The sequence below is a fragment of the Vicugna pacos genome, chromosome 8, assembly GCF_048564905.1.
Source record: "Vicugna pacos chromosome 8, VicPac4, whole genome shotgun sequence".
NCBI classification, from domain to species: Eukaryota; Metazoa; Chordata; class Mammalia; order Artiodactyla; family Camelidae; genus Vicugna; species Vicugna pacos.
This window is the reverse complement of record NC_132994.1, coordinates 36,040,351-36,056,092: the sequence shown is the minus strand read 5'-3', so window position 1 is coordinate 36,056,092 and position 15,742 is coordinate 36,040,351. Positions and strand designations below refer to the sequence as shown.

The 15,742-nt window shown below is 44.9% G+C and overlaps 1 protein-coding gene across 4 annotated transcripts in view; it reads left to right on the top strand.

Moving 5' to 3' along the window:
* Positions 1–7,110, top strand: part of TRAF3IP2 (TRAF3 interacting protein 2) — a 39,617-nt gene extending 32,507 nt beyond the window's left edge. For all 4 annotated transcript variants that reach the window (XM_072965743.1, XM_072965746.1, XM_072965747.1 and 1 more), the window contains 3 exons: positions 182–298; positions 3,724–3,798; positions 6,263–7,110. In XM_072965743.1, the coding sequence (XP_072821844.1) occupies positions 182–298; positions 3,724–3,798; positions 6,263–6,409 (339 nt within the window). In that variant the 3' untranslated portion in view covers positions 6,410–7,110. The remainder of the gene's footprint in view (positions 1–181; positions 299–3,723; positions 3,799–6,262) is intronic.
* The last annotated feature ends 8,632 nt before the right edge of the window (positions 7,111–15,742 follow it).

The window sequence follows — 15,742 nt, the reverse complement described above, 5'->3', positions numbered from 1 at the left end:
AGCAGGGAGGGCGTGGAGGTGGGTGGGGGCAGCGGTGCTTTTTGCTTTCCGTGGATGGAGCCCAGTCCTCCATCCTAGAGGATATCAGAGAACAGTCCTTCTGGCCAGTTTCCAGCCTGCCTTCACCAAATGGACCACACTCTACACTTCTATAAACATGCTTTCTCCCTCTCATTAACAGAAGACAGTGATGATAATCGTAGCAATCAGCCCCAAATACAAACAGGATGTGGAAGGCGCTGAGTCGCAGCTGGACGAGGATGAGCACGGCTTACATACTAAGTACATTCATCGAATGGTGAGTGATAAAACCAAGCACCTCGCCGCCCCTCAGAGTCGGGCTCTTTCTTCTGTGAAGACCTGTTCTTCACTAGAGACCAACTGAAGGCAGCAGGATGATGGGTGAAGAACCCAGGCAAGAGACACGGTGTCAGTTCTGGCTCCACCTACCTTTGGGGTTTTGGGCAAGTCACCGCACCCCCAGGACTCAGTGTTCCTATCAGTAACAGGGGAGAGTAATCTGTGATCTCTAAGTTCCAGGATTCTGGAAAGCAGTGCTCTGCTGGCTTGGTTGTTTACCAGCTGATGGGAAGTCCTGGGGAACGGGAGACAGTGCTGTGAGCAGAGCGGCTTCTGCGTTTGTATCCTGTTCTGTCCTGTCTGTTCAGAAGGCAGAACAGCACAGTGAAAAGGACACAGGCTGTTGTATCAGGTAGACTCGGTTCACATTTGGCTTCCTGCTGCTCAGGTTGTGTGACCGCGGGGCCAAGAACTTAAACCTCTTTGTGCCTCCGTGCCCCTATTCAGAAAATGGGCCACTAGCACAGTGTTGTGAAGACCGAATGAAGTAACGTCTGTGGAGCAGGTGGCAGATGCTGGGTGGAGGGAAGGGATTGTTCTAGCTCATGATAGGTGAGCAACACCGGAACTGTGGGGCCTGCTGAAACTAAAACCAGCAGGAGAAATTTATAGGAAGTTAGACTGACTCAGTATCTAATAGAACATTCCAGCTTTGGAACTGACTGTTTTCTGAATGGGCAATCTTCCTGCTTTCCATGATCATACAGAGCCTGTAGAGACAGGGCCTGCTTGGCCAGATGCTGGACTAGACTTGTGGCTTTCAAACTCTCCTGTGGCACCCCTCCAGGTGCCCATATCTGCTGGGGGCTGGGGGTGGCTCTGGGCCTCCCACCCCATCTGACCTAGAGCTGGTCTGCCTCTCTCAGGCTTATTTACCAAGGATTCTGAGACTTAAAAAGGCTTGAAACTCACTGGACTAAGAACATGGACGCTCCATTTCAGCTTGAACATTCCACAAAAGGGGAAGGCACTTGGAACGGGCATAAAGGGTCACTGACTAAGACAAGAAGATGGGGCAGGAAGCAGAAGTGGCCCAGACAGAATAAGTAAGCAGCATAAGACAGGAGGTGGTCAGGCAGTCCAGGGACATGTAGCTTTACCTCAAGGGAAGCAGACTGAAATCCAGGTCTGTGATGTGGGTCAGGAGCATAGGAAAATAGGCAGGGCAGGTGGGTGGATGCTCTCCATCTGGGTCCTCAGGGTCTCTGGTGCCTGTTCTGCCAAGTGCCGACCACGTACTTGAGCTCGGAACCAAGCCAACGTAAAAGCTGGAGCAAAGTGGCAGGGTCGGAGGGTCAGGGCGAGGAGCTGGGAGATCAGTGTCCCTCCTCTTCCATTCTTTCCCAGTCTGACAGCCCCTGGACAGGGCCCAGAAAAGGGCCCAATTCTGCCATAAAAGGTCACGGCTGGCTCCGGGTGCCGCCACCTTGGCTGTCTGCATGGCCCCAAAGCACTGGATCTCTAGGAAACTGCTAGGCCTGAAGCAGACAGCTTTTGTGCATGAAGGGCTCTGGGTCCCTGCCAGTTCCTGGGGAAACCCGTCACACTCTGCAGGTATGTGGTGGCACAAGGCAGTCATAGGCAGCTCAACCTCAGAGCTCGTCCGATGGTACCCAGCCATGAACCAGATTGTTTCCAAACTCAACTTCTTGGAACCATGATGTCATGGGCCCTTCCTCATCACTTGAGCAGTTGAAGAGGCCAGATGCAGAAGTGCCTTCCTGCCCACCTGGCTGACTTCCTGGTTCCCTCCAGGGAGCAGAAAACTCCAGGACAGAGGGAGTGAAGAGGTACCCATGAGCAACTGCATCAGAGAGCCAATGACTTCCCAAAGGGCCCATCCCTGGAAATGTGAGAGATATAAAAACGTCCCGCTGCTGGCTGGCCTCTCAACAGACGGGTGGCCTCGTGGACAAGCAAAATTGTACAGTATACTGTGTCCTGAAGTCAGAAACCAAATCCAGTTCTCCATTTTTCACTCACAAGCCCTATGCCCTTCCCTTCCCGTGTTGGTACTGGTGTAGTTGGGGCTTGTAGTTGTACCGCACTTGGGTCATTTTAAAATATGTTTTTGGTCTTGTCTGCTGCTTTTTAAAGGGAGGTGGTTCTAAGAAAACACCTCATGGAGGATTTGTGTGTGCTGTGATTGTGTGTATGTGTGTGTAAGAGTGTGTTTATAAGGTGATCTGTATGGTGATTTCAGTCATCACCACTGTCACCTTCTTCTCTGTTCTGTTTTTATTCCCAAGACTTCTGAGTTATAAAAATCAATTGGAAGATGAGACAGCTGGGGACACATAATTCCTCATCTCTTTTGTCAGCAGATGACTGAAAGCTTTGTGCTGGTCACAGGATTTGGAAGACTAACTCCCCTCATATTGAAAATGCTGGTTTTGATAGAGTTCTTGGCAGCTGGATCTTTTTGGGCCGCCATAGCATCAGAGCAAGTTGGAAGCAGTGTGGGGAACCTAGAGCTTGGCAGACAGAGCTCTTCTCACTGACCTCGCAGCCTCGTCTTCCTGGCCTTCCCTCCTCATCCAGCCCCACGAACATTCTTTCACACCTGCAGATACTTGATCATCCTCTGCTGAGAATGTCCTTCCCCTCTCCCCCTATTTTCCCTGCCTGACCAAATTCTTCTTTCCTTTTCGTATCCAAATGACACCTCCCTTGTAACTCCTTCAAGCCACTGATGTAGAAAAGGATGGCTCCCATTGGGCTCCCATAGCAATTTGTTCATCCTCTTCGCACTGCACTGTGGTGGGGAGTTTTCCTTTCTGCCTGCTCGTTAAACTGCTGGCTTTGTGAGGAGAGAAACTCTATCCGTGGTACATAGTAAACTGGTTCTGAAAAAAAAAAAGATTCCTGATTTGTAGCTAACATTTGCCCATTTCTATGGTGTGAATACTCTCCTGTGACCAATCTCAAGCTACCAATGTGAAGTCACTTGACACAGAATTGGGAAGGGATGCCCACAATCGGCTTCTGTGAGCTGATACGGGGCAGCTCAGCACACCCTGGAAAGTATCCTAGTCCTTGAAACCCTAAATCTAGCACAGAGCATGACTTTTAATAGGCCTTCAATAAATGATTGATGAATGAACGAATGGCATAGGTGTGTGATGGAGAGTTTAAAATTGTAAATGCATGGCACTGAAGGAAATCAGAATGAAAATACGGCGTGTGGGGGAAGGTAATAGCTCAGTGGTAGAGCACATGCTTAGCATGCACAAAGACCTGGTTTCTATCCCCAATACATACACACACACACACAAAATATTGTGTGGGCTTGCATGATTGTGGGTACCGTTAACTCCTCATCCTCATTCCTGAAATTAAACCTTCAGGTGTGTTCTGTTCCAGATGCAGATTGAGTTCATAAAACAAGGAAGCATGAATTTCAGATTCATCCCCGTACTCTTCCCAAATGCTAAGAAGGTAAACAAAAAAACAAATCTTTTAAGTCAAGCTTTGGTGTGTTTGCTATCTGGGATTTTAAGTGGGAAACATTGTCAACTCTTGATCGGTCCTTCAAGAGATAGCAGTGTTACCAGAAAGATCAACAGGCTGTACCACTCAGTGCAGCAGCATGAACCAGGAAGGATTTAAAGCTTTATCTGATAGACCATCGCTGTGCTAATTGTTCAGACAGTCATTACACACAAAGAAGTAGTTTGCGTTTTAACTCATGAGACAAAAAGAGACTGTTCACCTGATACTCCTTATCTCTTGTATATAAAAGCCAAGAGGTGTGCATTTTTTGCTGGCTGTTCCACAGAGCGTTTTGTTGCATCGTTCCACTCTCAAAGCTGTAGAACACAGGAATTAAAGCTACGCAGTTACCAAAGGGAATTTTGCTGTGTTCAGATGAGGGTTTTTGCGCCAGAAGGGCCTGCCAGCATTTTTGGGGAATGGGGGCAAAAAACATGAGGCCCAGCACCAGACTTGGAGAAGGGAAGGCTGTGGTACAGTAAACGTCTTGGGAACCGACCTCAGCACCCTGAGCTCAGGCCCAGCCCCACCCTGGGGGATCCGAGATGTCAAGGCTGCGTTGAGACTTCTGCCCTGGGTGACAGAGGGTTTGATTTTTGGGAACAGGACACTGAAAACTGCACCGTTCACAACTTGTCCAATAGTGTGCTTTCCATTCCTTTCTCTTTCTGGTCTCACGGCAAGACCTCCTTCCTGGTCTCCCTGTTTCCACTTTGACCCCGTACCAGCCATCCTCTGCTCTGCCATCAAAAAGGAACAACCAAAACGTAGATCTTGTCTCTCTCCAGCTTAGAAATGTAGTGGTTTCCTGCAGACTACAAGATCATATCCATCTTTCTTACTATGACCTGAGGCCCCTAGAAGAGGGCTGTGCCCACTTGCTCTCCCCCCTCTTATCCCCACGCTCACACAGGACTCTGCTCCAGTCACACTGGACTCAGTATGCCCTCACGCACAACACGCTCTTCCACATTTCTGTACCTTTGCCCTTTCTGTTCCCCCTGCTTGCAGTGCCCTTCCCTGACTCAGCTGTCTAGTGAACTCTGCGTGTCCTTACAGCACGCAATCTCTCTAGCCTCTCCTCCCCAATGCCCACAGAGTGAATAGTCCCTCTCTTGAGCGCTCTTAATTATAGTACCTTGAGTCAATGGTATGTGGTTGGGAGTGGCAGATGTTGGGAATAATTGTTTAGAATTACTGGAGCATGATGACAGAAAAAAGCAGGCCAACTTTCAGTTGCTTTTATTCATGTTTTTAAAACTTCTTCAAACAATGCCCTTGTCATCTGCACTCAGGGCAGACTGCTCCCACTGCCTGCCCCCTTGGTATGCCAGTGCCAAGAAAGTATTTCTTTACATTCTGACTCCATCATAAGACCATGAACTCCTCAAAGCAGTAACTGTGTCTTTTTCATTTGAGTGTCATCAATACCCAGCGTGATGCCTGACATGTAGCAGGTACTGCTTCTAAGCTCATCCTGCAATCCTCAAAGGAGTCCTACCTGCTCAGAGAAAAGTCTGTGAGGCCCTATCTGACACAGCCCCATCTACTTCCAGAACTCCTCTCCTACTCTCTTTCATTTACTCTTCTCTGACCACATTGGGCTAGTTACTCCTTGAATAGGCCAGGCATGCTTCTACCACAGGGCCTTTGCACTGGATCTCCTATCTGCCCGGACCCAGACACCCACATGATCTACTCATTCTACTCTTTTACATTTTTTCTTGTTTTCTCGTTTCAGTGAGATCTTTCCTAAATACCTTATTTAAAAGTGCAAATCTTCATCCCTGCCCAGCACTCTCTACCCTCCCTCTGTTTTATTTTTCTCCACAGCCTGTATTACCGTTGAACATACTATATATTTTACCTATCCATTATCTGTCTTTCCCCAACAGAATGTCCACTCCATAAGCACAGTCTGAAACTGTGCCCTCGTGATCCCCGGTGTATAGGTTCTGCCTTTGCCTGAGGACTGAGATCTGGTGGGCTGCTTCTACTGCGGGCCAGACCTGTGGCTAGAGTGAAAGGATAATGAATTAGATTAAGCCCAAAGCCTTAGCATACTTCTTCTGAAACCACAGAGGAATTCGCTCCCTCTGCGTGACCTCTGTCATACCCCTTTTATGGGCGGGTGATGAAAACACGCTGAAATGCAAAGGGCACTTAGCCTGGGAGGCTGACAAGATGCGGTGCACATGTGCTTTCCATAATGAGCTATACAGCTTGCACCCAGAGCCAAGTACAGTGTACCTGTGAACCCCTTCCAAGAGCAAAACAGCACAACTCTCAGGAGAGTTGAGTACGTGACACCCATGAAGGGAAAGCCAGGGATGTTTGGGAACTGAGCCTGGGATCTGGAATCCAGCTTTTTCTCTAATGGCTTTTGCTCCTGTCACTCTCTCTCCCATAGGAGCACGTGCCCACCTGGCTTCAGAACACTCATGTCTACAGCTGGCCCAAGAATAAGAAAAATATCCTGCTACGGCTGCTCAGGGAGGAGGAGTATGTGGCTCCTCCCCGGGGGCCTCTGCCCACCCTTCAAGTGGTCCCCCTGTGACTCCCTCCATCCCCAGGTCCTCGGGGCCAGGCCACATGTGGGCCCTATTCTGTCCAGCACTCTTCCGGTTGAGGCTGGCTGCCAGCATTCAGGGCTGTTGTTTTCAGTCCCTCTCTGAGGGGCCCTCGAACCCCAGAAAACCTGTTCTGCAGGGGAACTCTTCCTCCTGAGACCTCAAGAGACCTTGTCTTTGAAACAGAGGCCACGGCTACTTTGCATTCCCTGCTTTTTAAACCCATCGCATGTTCCTCCTGACGGTCTGCCACGTCCAGAACGGGTTCTCAGCAGTTAGCAAGTAGATAGTACAAGTGACGTTGCAATAAATGTAAATGGCCACCAACACTCTCCCATCACTTAGGGCTGCTTTTCAGGGTTAGCCAGATGTTGTGTGTCCTCGGGCCGAACTGATCCATGTACAAATAATAAAATGTTTACTCTTTTGTAAAATTGTGGTTCACTTATCTCAAAGGAGATGGATATATATTAATTTATATGGGCAGCTGCTTCCAGAGACATCAGTAGAGCTGCTTAAATATAATACTAGACAAATGTAACAGACTACTTTGTATTAAAGGAGTAAGACCAGATAATTAAACAGTGCCTTTTAACATGCTCTTGGAAGTTTTATTCCCACAGAACTTTTTAACAAAACAACTCTGTACCACACACAACCGTGATTCTAAATAAAATCCTAGTTCTTAGGATCTGAACTGTATGTGTCAAAATTTCTGGGTATTGTATGAAGTGACATGAGCTGTATAATGCAGGCTAGGAATGTGGTCTGGGAGACCTGTGTTCTAGTCTTGGGTATGCCACTAACTAGCTGTGTGACCTTAAGCAAGTCCTTTCACTTTCCTGAAACTCCAGGGACTCATTCATATAATCACATGGACAAAAATATCTCTAATGACCCTAAAACGTTTAAGGCCTAAAGCCTAAATTCTAAATATTCTTTTGAGGAATGACTAAGTTTTCATTTTCATAATAATTTCCTAGGGGATAGAAGCATATTTCCTTAACAGGGACATTTTCTTCTTTTTTTAAATATCTTTAACAATATCCTCACATTAATAATTTTGGGGAAAAATATGTATCTTGTTCATCTGATCCCCAAAGAAAAAAACACACACAAACATACCCATATATAAAATACATTCTACATGTGTGTGAATATCTATAATATATATATATTCTACTACATAGAACAAGGTGAAATGGCTTCAATTATGGCCCAAGATGATAAGCCAATATGAAGTCTTTGGAGGGTGGGTGAGAGCTATTGCTTCCCTTTATTTGTCTATCTAACCTCTTAAACAAGGCTCAGTTGTGTTACAATATAGTTCAACCCTTATGTGTCACCATAGGGAAGACAAATACTTGTCAATGTTAAATAAGAAACTTTGCTAATGAATTGCAAAGAATCCTAGTTTTATTTATGCTGTAACCTAAATGTCTACTGGGCACAGTGAATGTCTCTGTTTCAAAAAACTAGAGAAAAAAGAAAAGCTAGTACACCTGAAATACTCATTTGTAAGACTCTATGACAGGTACTTTTAGACCCGTAGCATTTGAGACCTGGTAAAACTGACATGCTTATTGGATTAACTCAAAATGCCTGGAACACACCCCAAACACAAACATCAAATCTTCTTTCTCTCTTGCTTTTTATTATCGTTTTTGGAGGTGATACCGTCATACAGGATTCTACACACAGATCTAAATAAAATGGCATCAGCAATGATTACTCTCAAATATTTCTAGTTTGTGGAGGTTTAATCATGTGATGTTATTACCCTTCCTCCCTTCAGAGATTTGTCCTGGGTCCTCAGCCACTATTCCTCCCCCAGGTGAATGATAAGAGAAGCTCCCCAGTGTTCCACAAATAGTTATCAAAGTGTTACAGCTGGTAATACTGGTAGAAAGAAAAAAAAAAACTAAACACAACAGAAAGCATGCATGCACACACACGAAACACCTGGCCAAGTGATAGATGACCCTTAGAGTTTCTGTGAAATCTGATGACCACGAACATAAAAGGATTTTAACAACTATTTTAGAGCACAGACACTAAGATTAACCCTTGATTTATTTAGACATTATCCTGGGTCCTCTTGCATTCATCATACAGATATTTATCTGTAGATATTTATCAAGTGGTGGGGTGGAAGTGGGGTAGGGCTGGTTCAGCGAAAATAACCTCTTAGCCTCAAGGCTTTATTCAGGCCTAGACGGATTTTAGGGGTGAGGTGTGCAGAATGCAAGGTTAGATTCTTGCCTAATATTTAGTGACTAAGTTAAATTTTAAAATGTAATTTTTAATTTCAGTGACTGGTTTCAAAATATCTGCCTGTTTAACTTCTAGTTGTTCAAAGATATCTCAGTTCATGACTATAATCAAAGTATTATACTAGCTATTTCTCAGCTCAGTGCTTTGAAAAATTGTTGATACCCTTTTTCCTTTCTTCCTGTTAAATAAATCACCTATTTAAAGATAGTTTTTCTCAGTCATGTCAGCAAAGGAGGCCAGCTCTCCATCTTGAACATTCCAGACCTTGTTTCATGATGTTTTGCCAACAGCACTCTTCTTAACCTCAGTCATTTCATCAGCCACCTCATCCACTTTGCCAAACGCCCTATTGTCACCATCACCTTTGCCAAGTGAATTGCAAAGTCCTATGATCACTGGGAAATGATCCAGAACGAGTCTCTCAAAACACAGGATCTTTCTGTTTCCTCTTAATGAACCAAGAAAAATCAGTGAGAGCCACCTCCTCGTGGCAAATGAAAAGAGAAGGAAGGTTAGACTGTGGGAAAATACCACAAAGAAGAAATGCCTCACCTTCTGAAGAATTATGCACTATTTTTCAAGATAAGTAGTTTTGTAAGAGCCCACCAGGCAAATAAACAATGATAAAAATGAGAAAGGATGAAAGAAATCACCAAAATAAATTTAATTCTCGTATCATTTGTTTCTGCCATGAAGTCTTGAGTCTGGCAAGGACCTTAGGAATCACACACCTCTGCAGTTTTATTTCATGCTTGAGAAAAGTGGGGTGCAGAGAAACTATGGCTCATCTAAGCTCACCCCTGGGCTAGAACTCAGGTAACCTGGCTTCCAGTGTGCAGACATCTATTCTGGGAACCTAGAAAGCTTTCTGGATTTTGATGGTAGATTTATTCAACAAATGACCCAGTGTCTCCCCAGAGGTAAACTGAGCCTCATGAACAGAGGAGGCCTGAGGGAAGATGCACCTCTGTCCTCTGGTGGCTGGAGGATTAAATGATCATGTTGCAACTTGTTTTGTGGGAAATTCTTTGGGGGATTAATTATTGCTATGATTATATGGAGTGTGACTTTTCTTGAAGTAGTTTGGCGTATTTATTTTATACTGGTATTATCTGAAACCAAGGCACAATTGGAAAGATCTTGACACCTTCCAGGAGCTTACAGACAAAACCCACTATTAGATCAATTTCTTTAGTTTTATCTGGCCAGTCTCCAAAACAACAATGACAAGTTTTTTTTATTTTTAATTCTGTGATATTCATCTTTCCCTCACTCTTCTGATTCTACAAGCGTGGCACTTGTTGGAGTCATACACAGCTGTTTGGAACACCTGTGTTACCTTTCAGATGAAGAAATGAGAAATGTATGGATCTTTTAACTCTCCTTTGGGTGGGGGTTGGGGGAGGCTGCAGGAAGGGAAGCACATCAACAACACAAATGAGCCCCACTCATTCAGTACAGCTGGCGTTGAGGACGCCTGGTACCCAGGCAGGACAGCGTGTTCCTAAACTTCATACTAATTTGCTCTATTGGAAAAGGCTTTCAGATAGAGCCACGGGATACTGGTGGGAGGTGGGAGGCTTTCGCAGACCCTGGGCAGTCACGTGCTGCCAACTCACCCACGTCTGCCACAGCCCCTCCATCTGTGACCGTGCATTTGCTCCCAAATCCTTAGCCTCAAGCCAAGCAGGTGGGACATGTAAGGGGGAACACGCAGTGTAGTTTAGTTCTCTATTTAACTTCCCAAGGAGCGTCTGAGTCTGGGACTAGATCACACTTGCTGGGGTGTCTAGGAAGTGATATTTGAGCCTTTGGTAAACAATGAAAGTCTTGGAGCAAAGCATACCTGGGCAAAGATGACCATGTTGTGGACCTACTTGTTCTTTTCCAGAAACACTTGTACGGAAGGAGTAATTGCAGCCCCCAGATCTCCCAGGACTTGTAAACTAAAGCCAGGAGGGCACACACTTCTTGTCCCTTGCCTGACCTCCCTTTGCTCCCTTCACTAGGAAGGGGCTGATGGTAGACGATGGGGCGGGGGGGAGGGGAAGGGGAGAGCCGGGGAGGGTGAGAGAGAGAACTCATGCCTGACGGATCCCATTAGGCTTAGCGTGCAAAGCAAGTTGAGATGAAGTAGCTGCTCTGGTATGCGTCCAAAACTGCTATTCTATTTTTAGTCTCTCCCGCGTGCTTCTTAGCCCCGCATTGTGCGCCTGGGCACCTGGATCAGCAGCAAAACATGGAACTGAGCCACTCATTTGTAAAACTGGAAGGAAGGAGGCCATTGATGTGGGGCTTGTTTATCGCTGACAGGGAAGGGGGACCTGGAATGTTAATGAGGACGGCTCTCTGAAGCATGCCTTCATGGTTAGCTGGGAGTTCAAAGGAGGAGGCAGACTCAGTCCAGTGCCCAACAAATGTGAACCGTTGATAGAGGGAAGGAGAAATCAATTATGCTGTCGCAGGCCTCCATGTCATTGTGTTGGAGTTGTTAGAAAAGGTAGGACAAGGACCAGATCTCAAAAGGAAACAAAGCCACATGGCCTTGAAGTATAACGAGTTTGCCATGGCAACCGATGGAAATGAGCCTCCGGGGCCCTGAGCAGGTGTGTTATCTTATAGAATAAACAGCCTTCTCTCACTCCCAGGTTTTTATAATAAAACCTGTGTTTGGATTACTTTCTCCTCCTCTTTGTTATTGGGAGAATTTGGCTGTTGCTCAATCAGCCCACGGCTGTAGTGAGGGAAATGTAATCAGTGTTATCAAAAGGGCTGCTTTTGAAAGGCTGGCATTCGGCTTGGCTGCCAGCCTCATCGCAGAGCAGCAGCTGGGCCGCAGGTAACTGTCTGGCCTCTGCCACCTTCCAAGCAATGCCCTGTGCAGAAATCTGCCCGTTCACGCATTTGTCGAGGCGTGATGGTGAGGCCTGGCTCTCACGCTGGTGGTGTCACAAGCTGTACTCTTCCAAGGAAGAGAAATGTGTTTAGGTGAGGCAGGGATCTGACCAATTTGGGGGCATCCTGTGTTATCTGGGATACGAGCCAAGGGTTCCTTGATTCTATCTTCCAAACTGTTGTTAGACACAAAGTTCAGCTATGCAGAAACTGCTGATTCCTGGAGCTCTGAATCCCTCTCAGATGGGTTCAGGTGGGGCAGATTCTCATGTCCCAGAGGTACACAAAATGGGGAGATTTTCTAAAAATTCTCGGTCAGAAAGAAAAGTTTCCTTTTTATTGTTCCAAGGCCCCAAATAATGAAGTAGGCTAGACCTGGGTTCATTGCTTTCAATTTGTGACTAAAAGAAAACTTCCACTCTAGCTTCAAATTGATTTTCAAAACAAGATGCTCATTCATAACGGGCTCCTAGTGCATAGTCTAAACTAGGCTTGGGCAAAACAGCCGCCCTGAGGAGAGCTTGGGCAGCCCGGCCAGCCAGCTAATGCAAAACTGTCAGGCAGCAGTTAATGCACCCCAGCACCTAACCCCCCGCCCTGCTTCTGTCTGGGCTCCTTCTTCCCTCCAGCAAGATGCCCAGCATCAGCCCCTGCCCCTCTTGTCCTGTCTCCCCAGACGATGCCCTGGCTGCCCCTCCATACATTACCTTCCCTTTGACCCTCATAAGAAGAAAAATGGCTGCCTGAAGAATGAATTTAAGGTGTGGTGTCAGTGTGGAAAGGGTTTCCTGCACTGACCCTTCCAGGCAAAGTGGAATCACCAAGTTTGGGCACGAAACGATGCTGTGAGGTAAGCTTAAGGGGAACATTCCCAAGTGGGTGGGCAGGGCCTTCCCACATTCAAGTTTTTTAAAATTCAAGATTCTAAACTAGGTCATTGGATACTAGCATATACTTATTCTTTGAAAAGACAAGTGAAGCCAATGTCTCTGACCCTCCAGTGTGAGCATGAAATTTCTGGCTCCATCATGCTACCATTTGTAATGAAAGTGTCACTCAAAAGCTAAACCAGAATATGGTCGGGGTCGGGGAGGGGTGTGTGTTGGGGGTAGTTGATCAGCAGCTACAGATTAGCAACCAACCTCCAATTATTTATTAAGTGCCTACTTGGTGCAAGGGGCTATGCTTGGCACAAATATCAGTAATACATGCTCTTGCCCTCCAATTATTTAAAATCTGGCTGGGGAGATAAGGCATCATGTGAAAAGAGAAAACCCAAGACAGCCAACGGTAAATGCTAAGCAGGTGGGCCAGCCGGTCCCTTGTCCCTGACCCTCACTATGACCAGGGACTGAGCTCACATTTATGCAGTTTCAAGGTCAGATCTTCAAAGAAATGATGACTGCAGATTTTTCCTAATAAATAGAAGATCTGCTCACTCCCACTCTCCACCTACACCTTCTAGATTCTAATATTCAAAGTCCCTATAAATCACCATGTAAATGAGATCCGAGATTAGGAGACAGAATGTAAGAAATGGGAAAGGATGAAAATGCACCACAGAGTGTGCATATTTAAACCGATAAATGACAATGCAGCCCACAGAGCATACATCAGGCCTCTCTAAAGAGTGGCTTAGCCCCAGTCCTTAGGAAGGGCCAGATAACACTGTGGGAAGGGAAGCGGCAAGGTGAGGATGGGCTGCTCACATTGCAGCCTCCACACCTGGGAAGGCAGAAACCTGGCCAGTGCTGAGATCAGCTGAGAGAGAGCAAATGGATTTCTGCACTCTGTTAAGTAGGGTGTGGGGAATGTTTGAAGTTGAGCCTGTCAGCCAAATATACAAATAACCGAGCGAGAAAGCAGAGAATGATCATGTGCTGGAATGGGCAGAGAGACTCTCTCCATGAATGAATATTGGTCTTGTTCCATTTCCCCAAACAAAATCTGTGGCCACACTGGTCTGTGATGTGTCTTGACATGTTTCTCACTTGAGTGAGTGGTAATCAGGCAAAGCTTGAGTTTTAATTCCAGTTCACTTACAAGTTGTGTGATCTCGGGCAAGTTAGTTTACCTCTCAGAGTCTCAGCCATAAAATGGGGACAAGAGAATCAACTCCCAGGGAGGTTGTCACGATAAGGTAAGACAGGTGATATAAATCTCCTAGCACAGTGCCTGGCACATAGTAAATAATAAATGTTCCTTCCTTTCTTGCCCTTTCCTTCTTGTGTTCTACTTCATAATGATTATTTATGGAAACTTTGAATATTTGGGGGTGGTTATTTATTTATTTCATAGAGGCACGGGGGCTGAACCCAGGACCTCACGCATGTTAAGCATACACTCTACCACTGAGCTATACCCTCCCCCGTGAATATTTTCTTACTTCTAAAAAGTCAAATAGCAAATCCTATCAGCAACAAAAAACTGTGATTTTAAAAATGAAGCCTTGGGAGAGGTCAGCATATGAGCTTTTAAGCTGCAAAGTTCCAGCCAGTTTTTCAGAGGAGCTGATCAGCACAGTTTATTTTCTTAAGCCTATGAGAGGCCATAGCGCACTCAGAAGAGTCACAGCATCTGGAGACAGCCTTCTTCCCTCTCACATCTTGCTAAGGAGCAAGACTCCCAGCAGCACTGGCTAGGATGATTAAAGAAAGGTGTAACATATCACACTTGGCAATGGTGTTTCACTTTAAAGGAAAACTAACTTTAGAGATTCACAATAGGGCCTCAAAAATAGGATAATGGATTTGAAACTATTTTGAAAAGTAATTTGAAAGGCATCATTGTATTCATATTACACCTATTATTAAAAAGGAAATTTTGAATTCAGGTTGGGAAAACTGCTATGCTCTCCTCTGGCTCTGCTTTTCCAAGAAATGAGATTTCACTGTCACCTCCTCACAGCCCGCTCTGAACTATCTATCCAGGTAGGAAAGGGTGGGAGTTGTTAAGCATACATTTAAATTGAAAGATAGTTAACCATATTGGTTAGTGTTTCTTAAACCTCTTCAACCTCTTCTTTTTTTTCCTCTCAAAAGAAGAAAGTTCTCCTGAGACTCTCCCCATGTTGACTTAAAAATTTTCATTATATTGTTCCTTAAATATGTGCCAATAGGTAATAAGGTATATAAATGCTTTGTGCTTATAGCTCATTAAAAATGATAACATGCTCTCGGACTGGAAGAATCAATATTGTCAAAATGCCACATACTTCTCAGAGCAATCTACAGATTTAATGTGATCCCTATCAAATTACCCAGAACATTTTCCACGAAACTAGAACAAATAATCCTAAAATTTATACAGAATCACAAAAGACCCAGAATTGCCAAAGCCATACTGAAGAAAAAGAATGAAGCTGGAAGAATAACCCTCCCAGACTTCAAACAATACTACAGCACTACAGTAATCAAAACAGCGTGGTATTAGCACAAAACCAGACATATACATCAGCGGAACAGAATAGAGAGCCCAGAAGTAAATCCACATACTTACAATCAACTAATCTTTGACAAAGGAGGCAATAATTTACAATGGAGAAAAGACAGTCTCTTCAACAAGTGGTGTTGAGAAAGCTGGACAGCCACATGTAAATCAGTGAAATTAGAATACTCCCTCACACCATATACAAAAATAAACTCATACAACAAGACACTATAAACCTCCTAGAAGAAAACATAGGCAAAACATTTTCTGACATAGATCTTAGCAATATTTTCTAGGACAGTCTACCCAGGCAATAGAAATAAAAGCAAAAATAAACAAATGGGACCTAATTAAACTTTAAATTTTTGCATAGCAAAGGAAACCATAGGCAAAACAAAAAGACAACCTACAGAATAGGAGAAAATATTTGCAAATGATGTGACCTTGTGACAAGGGCTTAATTTCCAGAATATATTAACAGCTCATACAACTTAATAATAAAAAACCAAACAACCCAATCCAAAAATGGGCAGGAGCCCTAAACAAGCAATTCTCCAATGAAGACATACAAATGGCCAATAGGCATGTGAAAAAATGCCCAGTATCGGGATTTCAAAATTGTAGAATAGATAAACAAGATTACACTGTATAGCATAGGGAAATATACACAAAATGTTATGATAAATCACAGAGAAAAAAATGTGACAATGAGTGTGTATATG